The sequence below is a fragment of the Fundulus heteroclitus genome, unplaced genomic scaffold (assembly GCF_011125445.2).
Source record: "Fundulus heteroclitus isolate FHET01 unplaced genomic scaffold, MU-UCD_Fhet_4.1 scaffold_91, whole genome shotgun sequence".
Lineage (NCBI taxonomy): Eukaryota > Metazoa > Chordata > Actinopteri > Cyprinodontiformes > Fundulidae > Fundulus > Fundulus heteroclitus.
Genome location: NW_023397373.1, coordinates 173,307 through 184,265, shown reverse-complemented (window position 1 = coordinate 184,265; position 10,959 = coordinate 173,307). Strand labels below are relative to the sequence as shown.

Here is a 10,959-nt window from a genome sequence, read left to right as displayed (position 1 = left end):
CTGTAAAACATTCAGTCCTGCTTCTACGGGGATCATTTTCTCCCTGAAATCAACTGCAAGTGTTCAGCAAATGTTGCCACAGTCAGCTTCACTTTCTCCCAGCTTGGAGTCCCGGAAAATATTGATTTCATGTGTGATTTCTGGGAATCTTCTGCTGATGTTTCTGCTGAAAGCCAAAGTGGAAGAAGATCCCAGTCAGAGCTGCAGGTCCAGTAAAGTTCTGCTCAGCAGACTGGTCAGCAGCTCAGCTCAGTCTGCTGAGGATCTGGAGATGTTGAGGCTCTCAGCAGCTTTAGGTGAGTCTGATTCCAGGAGATCTCCTCTCCAAAGTGTCTCCAAGTGTCCTGTCCTCCTGAGATGTTTCAGAGCAGCATCCTAACAGCACAGCTGAGGAAACGTGTTACTTGGAGATGTTCAGCAAGGAAGCAGAGCCTGTGTGGAGGTGACTGCTGCTGCTCTCTTCTTCTTCTTCTTCTTCTTCTTCTTGCATCCACCTTGATGCTGCCAAGCCTCCTGTGGAGCTTGTGGCCCAGAAAGCAAAGCAACATGTTGGTTTTGCTGAATCTCCTCCAGCTGCAGCAGTTTTCCACCTTAAAGCTGCTTCAGGCCAGATGTGAGGGAAAGAGGAGCTGAAGAGTTCAGCAGATGTTAAAGCTTCATGTCTCCCAGCTCAGCTTCAGGCTGCTCTTCATGTGTCCCTGCAGGTGGCGCTGCTGCTCTCCCTCTGTGGGCCATGCAGCAGCGCCACCTGCTGTCCACAGCAACTAACTGCAGCCAGCAATCCTTCCTGTCTGCATCTGCCTCTTCAGTTTGGCTTTAAAGCATCATGTGTGTTGCTGCTCTGCTGGAATCAGACAGGAATCATGGTGGAACGTTCACATCTCTGCAGGAAGCAACTAAAAGATCATCTGAACTGAACGCAGGCAGAAAAAGAAAAAGATGGAAAAGCTGCAAAGATTCAGCAACTTGGCCATCAGGATTTCCCTGCTGGGACCTAGCTGACCTTTGACCTCCCAGAGACCAGCATGACTGTGACTATTTAAAGGAGCAAATCAATCATGTGTTGCTCAGATAGAAAAGTTTAAAAAGTTTGTGTGCTGACAGCCTGACAAAAGTCTTCAATCCCTCCTGATTGTGTTTAGTCTGAGAGAGAGAGCCAAGGCTGAGGAGCACAGAGAGCGCTAGGCAGAAAGGAAAGCTGCAGGCTTCAGTCGGGGAGTGGCTCTTGAAGGCTGCCTCTAGTCAGCCACATCTAGAAGAGAACATTTCTCTGTCTGCTTAGAGCACATTGAACATCTTCCACAGACTGCTGCTGTTCTCCCTGCAAGGATCCAAGAAATGCTGAGTCATCAAGACCAGCCATCTCCTCCTCCTTCATTCACAATAGTCCTTGATTTCCATCAACATGTCCATAAAGTCACGTCTTCACCTTCAAACGTCCTTCATCCTCTGAGCTGGGAGCAAGCAGAGCTAAGCTTCTGGTCTGAGCATCAAGTGTTGGAGGACAGAAAGCTGCTAAAAGCAGCAAAGTTCCAGCAGAAAATAAAGCCCCCATAGTGAGAAAGTTTCCTTTAGAGCTGCTCTCCACAAGCTGCTGAAGCCAAAGTGTCTGCAGATATTTAGCAGCTAGAAGCTGCAGCCGTAGAACAGGATCCTAAAGAAGCACTTTGCAGATTTTCCTGCTTTCATTTCTAATCATCAGAGGATGGAACAAGTGGCTGCTTTGCCTCTTTTTTCCTGCCTTTTTCCCTCTGCAAGGTGTGCAGCTGCAAAGTTAGTGAGAAGTGCTTTTCTAACTATTGCAGAGTCTGTTTTCTCTTCTGCTGGGGAGTCCAGAGTGCAGCGTGTGAGCAGCAGAAGCAGAAGCTTCCCCTCGTCTCTCATGGTGGCGCATTAATGCACATGAGCAGCAAGAGTGGAAAAAAGTGGATGAAAACTCTTCTTTCTCCCAGAATGCCGTCTACAAAGTAGCTAAAAGTAGCTGAGCTCCTGCTTCTGCTTCTGCTTTGATTCTGATGGCTTGTGGAGCCCTTCAAAGCTAAACATGATATCTGGCTTTAAAGTTCATGGCTTGAGATGGAAAATTGTGGCTGTGCTGCTCTGCTGGCCACCCGGACTCCTGCTGCTGCTGCTCTTTTCTTCTTTTCACTTTCTTTGAGGCCTTTTTGCAGCTGCTCTTCTGCACTCATTGTCTTTGTGTGTTTTTGCTCCACTACGGCTTTCTGGGAACAAAGACTGATTCTTCAAACTTCTGCATGCTAAAGGCTCCAACTTTTCCACATGCAGAAGGTGAATTTCTACTTCTTGCAGAGATCACTTCTGTCCCTTGGCCCTGCAGAGCTGCCTGAAGCGCTGGAAGGACAATCATCAGGACGGCTTGGACCAAGGACAGGTAGAAGGGGAGGAGTACGGCAGCCCACAGGGACCCCCCCCCCCCCCCCCCCCCCCGCCCAGCGTCTTGCTGTGCAGCACACGGTGTGTGAAGTGGAAGGTGGAGGAGCTGCGTATCAAGGAGTAGCTGGGGTGCAGCATGCTGTGATCAGGGAGACCTGGCTCCTCTCTGACCTCTGACCTCTGTTATGGAGCTGGATGGCTTCTCTGCTGTTGGGCCCTAAGATGAACTCTATGGGCATTTGGTGGACATCAGTGAATGAGTGGCTGAGGGAAACGTCTGCAGCTGCCATGTGGAACTGCTGTGTCTCTCCTTTCCACCACCTTATCTTCTGAGGGAGTTCAGCAGTGTTCTGGGAACTGAGCGGCTCCACAACGCTGCCTCCTTCCTCTTCTCCCTCATTTCCTGCCAGCAGCAGCATGGTGACTGCTGACTGCTGGCTGCTTTCTCCCCCCCACCATGTAGGTCAAATTCAGCGCTGAGGAGCAAATCTTGTCCCTGGGTCCAGAAAAGAGCCAAAGTTGTGCTTTCAGCGCAGCATTTGCAGCGTTCTCAGTCAAGATGTGAGTCCAGACTCAGCGCACATCTGATCCTTGTTCAGCTTTGCAGATGAAAAAGTTAAAGGCCAAGCGAGCAGCAGCACAGAAGTCACTGCTAGAAAGTGGCTTCTAGTCACCAAGCTGCAGTGGGCTTCCTGAGCCCACCCGCTCCAGGGTGCCACTCCTCCAGAAAGAAGCGCCTGGAAGCCAAAGGTCTTTAAAGGAAACTCTGCTAGGACTGTAAACTTGTAAAGTGCAGTAGTGGCCCATTGTCTGCTTCTGAAGCTTCTGCTTTAATGAGGCAACCATGGAGCACGCTACCTTGATCCACAACACAAGCATGGCTGCTGCTTCTTCTCTGGCTTCTGCTGCTTTCTGCTGGGCTCTGATGACTGCAGCTCTGTCATGTCCTCACAGTCTGATCTCTAAATGATCAACAATGACAAGCACTCGGCTCTTTGGCCAAATCTCCATCTGGCTTCATGTTGAGCTGCTGGAAGTGGGCTAGAAAAGCTGAAGGATGGAAACATTTCTCACAGCCTCCCTCCATGTTGCTTTGCTGGCCATTCTACAAGCTGCCAGCTTGCAGCTTCCTCTGACTCCCACCAGCAGAGATTTCTAGTTGCTGCATTAAAGATGGACTTTTCTCTGACATTAGGACTGCTAGAGCTGCAGCTCTTCTCTTCCTAAAATACAGCAGCAGCTTCTGCTGCTAGCAAAGTTTTCACAGCTTTCTCAAAGCTGAGCACCTTCATTTTCTCTGGCTTTTCATCCACACATCAGCTGCTCAACATCCATCAGCTGCTGCAGAGTCCTGCTAGCAGACTGACTTCGGTAACACTTTATTTGAAGGGGTGTACATAAGACTGACATTACACTGTCATAAACATGACATAACACCTGTTATGAACATAAATGACTCTTTATGAATGTTAAGGACTGTTGTCATTAATTGTCATTCGGTAAATTATGACACTATTAAAGGAAAGTTGACATTGTTTAAAATGTCTTTGTTATGACAACTTGACATTAACAGAGACAAAAATGTCTTTGTTATGACAACTTTACATAAACCCAAAGCTCATAACCCATCATAAATATGTCATGACAGATCTAATTATAAACCTTTAAAAAGTTATTGTTATGCATGTTTTTACATTAAATTACACTGTCATATGTGTTTGTTCTTAACTTTGGCTATCATGAGACCATTTAAATTGTTTTATAAAAATGTCTCCTTATAGGACTAGTTATAAAGATGTCATTAAGCATTTATATCCTGTCAAATGCCTTAATAAAATAGTCAAGAAAATGTTCCCTTACCTCAAGTAAAGTGAAACATATAGGACTAGTTATAAAGATGTCATTAAGTGTTTATATCCTGTCAAATGCCTTAATAAAATAGTCAAGAAAATGTTCCCTTACCTCAAGTAAAGTGAAACATATAGGACTAGTTATAAAGATGTCATTAAGTGTTTATATCCTGTCAAATGCCTTAATAAAATAGTCATGAAAATGCCTCCTTACCTCAAGTAAAGTGAAACATATAGGACTAGTTATAAAGATGTCATTAAGCGTTATTATGCTGTCAAAAAGTTTAATAAAATTGTTAGTGTAATCTCTTCCTAGACCTTTAAAACTTACACTTGAAAAAAGGATGTCCTAAAGTGTTATTACACTCATAAATGCTTTTAATATTATACCATAATAAATTATACCATAATAAAACCAATCCACAAGTAAACACAAACACTTTCTTTTATTTGCTTTGAACAATTTTTTTCTTCCTCCAACAGAGGGTTCAATTTCTGGCCGTGTTTGAGCACAAACCTTCAGTACTTTTAACAAAAAAGAAAAAGTTGTTCTTCCCCAAACAGAGGGTGCAACTTCTTGTTCAGCAGATTTTACTTCTGAAATACAAATAAAAAAAACTAAACACACAACTCAACAAAAAAAACAAAAAAAAAAAAACAAGTTGTTTAAAAGTAATAGTCTAAGTGTACTTGTACATTATTGGGAGGAGTTTTCCACTTCTTTTTTTTGCTGTGATGGTTTCAGCCATCTCTTTTGTTATAGCATTCCTACAACGCTCTGCAAACTGGGAGATCTTCTCATTATTGTGGTTTCCTGGGAGCAGCTCCTTGAAGGTGTCAGGAAAGGTTATTGCAAGCTCAGCAATAACAGCTGTCCTCGCAATGGTGTTGCGGTCAACTTTAATCTTGTTGAAGGCCTTTTTCATAGATCCAAACTTAGTGAATCTCTTCAGGGCACTCTCATAGCGGTTGATAACTCCATCCACTGTGGTCACTTAAAAAAAAAAAACATGAATAAATAAACAAAAAAAACAATAACAGCATCCACTTTAGGCATGGTTTGTTGGAGTTTTTTTTTTTGGAGCAGTTGGTTGGGGGTAATTGGGAAATTATCCAATTTTTGCAAAAATGGTTTTAGGCCATATCACTTAGCTCGGCCAGTAACCTTTACTCAATACCACTGACGGCAATATTACTGAGCACCATTGTTTAAAAAGTTGCTCTGTATCATCAGTTTTAGACAGTGAAAAAAACTATAAGTAAGTATTTACTATAAAATCAACCTAAATCATTCTCATTTGTGACCTAGGATGGAAGTAATAAAAACACTGGTCCTCTCCATTCACAATGTTTTTGTCAAGTTTGCTCCTTTTCTCCTAGCCATTGTTTACTTCATGGTTCCTGAGCCTATCAGATGACAGTTCCCAGGGTTCCCAAAACTGAGCACAGAATTTTGTATTTTATCTTGACAAAAGAGCAGCATCGCAAACATTGAAGCCAGTAAGAGACCAGAACAGACAATGCATTATACACATGTCCTGTGGAAGGAAAATTAAAAAAAAATTTAAAGTGGCATATTAGGCTACGTTCACACTGTAGGTCTTGATGCTTGATTTTGTTTTTGCTCAAATCAATAATTTTTTAGTTGGCCATTCATACTACCAATAAATTAATTCATCATACTGCTGTATGAACAGTATTTTATGAAGCACTAACTTCTACTACTGTGTGTGGATGTGTAGTTGGAGCCATGAGATTGTTGTGAAAGATGGATAAAATGCAACATGACCAGTCAGAGTGTGGATTGTATAAATATCGGATATGTAAACATATTGAAGCTACACAAATTGGCTGTGCTTACTTCTTGAACGGCTGTACGAATCAGAGTGTTTCTTGGACTTTTTGGTCTTCTTTTTCTTCTTCTTTTTTTCCTCTTCCTCTGAAGATGATGAGGAGCTTAAGTCTGTGGAAGAAGAGGAGGGGGTAGTAGATGTTGAAGATAGAGGAACCTGAGCAATCTCTCTAGAGCCTGGAGGTGGAGAAGAGAGAGGTCTATTAGTAAAGGTTTAAGAGAAGGTGCTCACACTGTAGTATTCTGTAAGTCCTTGGTTACTTTTGAAATCAAACCAGAATACCACTGGAACCTCATGCCATTGGAAACATTGGTTACACAATAGACAAAGCCGTACTTACATATTTCGACAGAATTTTGAGTGTATTGTACCACACGATATCAGTAAGTAAGCACAAGAACTATGGTAATCATAAGGTGCACAAGATTAAAAATGTGTACCATCATTTTTGGAGAAAATGTAATGATTTTAAGTGTGCCTGACAATCCAGAAAATTCCGTAAACTGCGAGCCGCCTTTGCCTGAATCCAAAAGGTTGCTACTCAGACATATGTCACAAATCCCAAGCGGCAAATATGATTGGTCCATCCATTTCATGGGTTATGGAAATCCATCACAATAGCAGCAAGTCCTGATGGATGTGTGGAGCCGTGTGAAGGTCGGCGGAACTACATCCATCTGGCCAGAGCCAGGTTACTTAAAGGGGTATTATTAAAATTACATGTGAGTCATCTTGGTTTGAGGTGGACGTCTGCACCTTAAATGCTTGGTTTCCTATGACTATAAAATAATAGCTTTTTGGTGCACAATGTACAACGTCTCACAGTGAGCATAACCATGTCACTCTACACTTCAAAATCCATACTATTTTTCTATTGATTTTATGACCGTTGTACCTGACTTGCTGCTAGATGCAGGTGCCACAGTGGCTTCCTTAATTTGTGTAAGAAGGAAGTCTTTGTCCTTTTTCAGCTCCCTGTTGGCCTCCTCCAGGTATTTAATGCGGTCCTCAAGGTGATCAATCTTCTGTCTATCCATCTTTGCTTGTTGTTTCAGTTTGGTCAACTCCACTGCCCCCGTTGGTGACCCTGGAAATATGTATTGGGTAAATACATTTGATTTTAATATTAATTAAAACGTTTTATTTAAATTCCATCTAAAAAATGCCCCTTGCTGTTTACTGTACATGCAAATAAATGGGCAGTAAGAACTTAAATGGTTGTCATAAAAAAACAATATAAGTATCAAAATTAAATCTGTCTTTGTTAGCACAAGTATCATGATTACTGGAGCTGAATTAAACTATTCTGATCAAAGATTTGTTGAAGTTGATATAGACTACTAATGCTTCTATTTAGAAGATAACATTTATTGTTTAGATCGAAGGCACGTGAGGTTATAAGAAAGTAGGGCTGGGTGATATATTTATTTTATGAAAAATGAAATTTTCTGTTTAAGATTTGCTTTTAGGAAAATCTGTCTTTTTTGATCATCGTACTTATTGGGCTTTCATAGTTCACAGTAAGATCAGGTCATGATTTTTTGTTCTTAGATGTATACTAATAACTAAAAAACTAGCTTAATGTATAATAACACTATCTGTACACATTAAGTGTGTTATGTTTAATCCTTTTCAGTGGCAGGGCCTACAAATTATTGTTTTTCCACAATGTTTCACAGGTTGGATTTAGTTGCACTTAGAATTCAAATAAAAGTCAGCTTTTGAAGGTAATTCATGGCCTTCTCAATTTTTATTAAGAAATTTAAGGGAGAATAAAAATCAATCTTATTTTTGAGCCATATCTTCCAGCCCTACAAGATGTGTATTTTTGTCACTTAATATGCCTTCATAAAATATTTAAAAACAAATACAATGGCTTATGTATGCTTGCAAGAGGCTTATTAAACCTTCAAGGGCTACTGTACATTTTTGGGTGTATCTCTTAATCCATAATAGCTACTAATTTCCTTTTTTTTAATCCAAAACGTGAGATCTTAGATTTTCCACTGATACCATTAACATAGTGGTTTGCCCTCCAAAACCGTATAGAAAACGGATAAAAATCAGTGACCGATGCGTCCTGGTAATGTGACGCAAAGTTCCCCAATCAGAGTACAGAATGCGGATTAAAAAAACTGTTAGACGACAAGATATTAGCTTGGTTTAACTTGATACGCTAGCATGAATCTGTAAGAAAAAGGCTATAAATAAGATAAAAATCAGCAAAGCAACAGTCCTTTATGAAGGTTTATTGTGCGTAATTGCACAGATAGTGATACATTTACACAATAAGATTTAACTTATTTAACTTCACAAAAGTATTCGCTGAACCAGAAATGACTTTGTATGTACATTTTTACATACTGACAAATAAGCTTATCAATGAAAAATGGATGTATAATGCTTAACTGAAACATTTTAGATGGTGTTATAACACCACTATGAAATAAAAAAAATCTTCAGGCAAAAATATGCTCTCAAAAGGCCTTAAGACATTGAAGCGTTACTAAATAAACAGATTGAACATCAGATGACATAGTTTACAGACAAATTAAAAACCTTTAGCAGCCTAAAATGTAACTTTTGTATTAACTGGGCTGGTGGGATGAGTAAATTTCACACCCTTCCAGAGAAAATAGTACACCAAAAGTAACTTACACAATTTCCTTGGGGAATATTTCATTTGCTTCTTTGGCTTTCGACCAACGGAGGCAAGTTCTAAATCTTGTGGCTTGTCCACGAAAGCCTCCTCCACAACCTCTTGCACTTCTTCGACAGCGTCCTGTACCCCCCCATCGCGTGTCTTTTTGCCAAAACGAGTCTCCATCTCGCTAAAATTGGCACAAAAAAAGAACACAAGCAGCATGTGACATCAGTTAAGTTGCTTTAGTAAAACACACAAAACGTAACTTTGACCTGGTAGTTTATTGTTTACTAGATTTAAATTTGAGAAAAAATATAAATGCCAGAATTTCTAGAATGTGTACAATATTAAGGACTAATGTTCCAGATAAAGAGTTAGTTGAATTTAGCTAACGTTAACTGAAAGCTAGCTGAAATCAACTTTACATAGAATGAAAACTGTTTTTTCTTAAAAGATGTAATTAAATATTAAGCATAAGCCTACCTTTTATATTTATCTGGGGAGTTACCTCTATTCCCTTTTACACCGCAAGTAAAATATGGTCTGGTCCAGTCGTTTCTTCTAGCTTACATTAGGCAGGCACACAAGACGAAGGTGGTGTTCTTCTTCGTGGAGTTTTTTTTTGGCGGTTTGCAAAAAAAACACCATGTGCGCACTACCGCCATCTACCGACATGGTGTGGGGCACAGAATGATTATCAGTGAATTCTATTTAATTTCTTGCTATCCTCAAATTTCATTACCCACCTTTGTGGCTTTAAAAAATGTAATCAAATTATGATACTTTTACTGTCTTAATCTTTCAGCAATATAATTATTACATTATTTTTTTCTTGAATCTTTCCAAGGTCTTCTATCATCCATCTTCTTTCTTTTTCATATCTCCCACATGCTAATATAACAATATCTACACAATGTTGACATCTTCCCATAATGTTTCTTTTTTAAAATGAATATATGCAATATATAATTAAGTCCTGTGTGACCAAACGTTAATTATGTTATTAATTTATCCTCCCTCCTGTTTCTCTGTCCTGTACTCATTTCTCTTGATTGTATCATATTGAATCATATAATACAATCTACTCTTTTTTGCTTCTTTTCATTCATTTTGTCACTTTTTATTTATTTATTTGTTTGACTACACTTCTTGCCTCTGATTTTCTTGTAATTACACTAAAATTATTTTTCCTTTGTTGTTGCCATTTTGGCCTTCAATGGCTGCTGGTACCCTTTAAAAAAAAATAATTCCATCATCTGAATTCTGAACAACGAATGCTGTATTTCAACTAAAATGTCTTGTCTGCTTTCTGAGTGACTTTGCTTTAAACGTATAAGTGCTGAACTTGAATCCAAACTTACCAATGCTTTTAATGGTTTTAGGACTCTATCCACTGCAATGCTAATAGAATGGATAAAAAATCTCCCGTGTATACTGATAGTCCCTTATTGATTTGATTTCTTTGCACTTTTGGTACAACACTTGCTTTTCCTATGTTGACAGCAGAGTTTTCTGATGTATCTGTCAATATCTTTACAACAATTTACTGTATGTATTCCTGCAGTATATATGAATTGAATATGACTTCTTTTTCCTTTTTATCTTTATTAATTTATTTTTGGTCCATAAATGCTAAATCTACTTTTGCATCTGTTAAAATCCATAGTGGAATCTGTGTTAATGTTACCATTGAATTTATGGTTTCGTTACTTATTTGTGTTAGGGTTAGGGTTCTTGACTATTTTATTAAGGCATTTGACAGGATATAAATGCTTAATGACATCTTTATAACTAGTCCTATAAGGAGACATTTTTATAAAACAATTTAAATGGTCTCATGATAGCCAAAGTTAAGAACAAACACATATGACAGTGTAATTTAATGTAAAAACATGCATAACAATAACTTTTTAAAGGTTTATAATTAGATCTGTCATGACATATTTATGATGGGTTATGAGCTTTGGGTTTATGTAAAGTTGTCATAACAAAGACATTTTTGTCTCTGTTAATGTCAAGTTGTCATAACAAAGACATTTTAAACAATGTCAACTTTCCTTTAATAGTGTCATAATTTACCGAATGACAATTAATGACAACAGTCCTTAACATTCATAAAGAGTCATTTATGTTCATAACAGGTGTTATGTCATGTTTATGACAGTGTAATGTCAGTCTTATGTACACCCCTTCAAATAAAGTGTTACCCTGACTTCCA

The 10,959-nt window shown here is 39.2% G+C and overlaps 2 protein-coding genes across 5 annotated transcripts in view; one reads left to right on the top strand and one right to left on the bottom strand.

Moving 5' to 3' along the window:
• Positions 1-10,959, top strand: part of LOC118562406 (NACHT, LRR and PYD domains-containing protein 12-like) — a 629,435-nt gene that overhangs the window by 475,738 nt on the left and 142,738 nt on the right. The gene's annotated exons all lie outside the window — the stretch shown is intronic.
• On the bottom strand, positions 4,672-10,229 carry LOC118562410 (coiled-coil domain-containing protein 106-like). 2 transcript variants are annotated; one of them, XM_036134792.1, is made up of 5 exons: positions 9,225-10,229; positions 8,756-8,928; positions 6,993-7,184; positions 6,106-6,273; positions 4,672-5,238 (listed from the first exon to the last, which is right to left on the bottom strand). In XM_036134792.1, exons 2-5 carry the CDS (start codon positions 8,922-8,924, stop codon positions 4,925-4,927), a joined length of 843 nt encoding a protein of 280 aa, XP_035990685.1. In that variant the 5' UTR covers positions 8,925-8,928; positions 9,225-10,229; the 3' UTR covers positions 4,672-4,924. The 2 variants fall into 2 exon arrangements, with proteins under 2 accessions (XP_035990685.1, XP_035990684.1); XM_036134791.1 differs by having other exon boundaries at positions 8,756-10,229.

Bases quoted from the DNA above. Each gene is read 5' to 3' on its own strand.
- LOC118562410 (XM_036134791.1), bottom strand. From the start codon at position 8,963: ATGCTGCTTGTGTTCTTTTTTTGTGCCAATTTTAGCGAGATGGAGACT. The intron at 7,185-8,755 runs GTAAGTTACTTT...ACATATTTCCAG, and splicing joins ATATTCCCCAAGGAAATTGT to GGTCACCAACGGGGGCAGTG. The intron at 5,239-6,105 runs GTAAGCACAGCC...TTTTTTTTTAAG, and splicing joins TTCGTACAGCCGTTCAAGAA to TGACCACAGTGGATGGAGTT.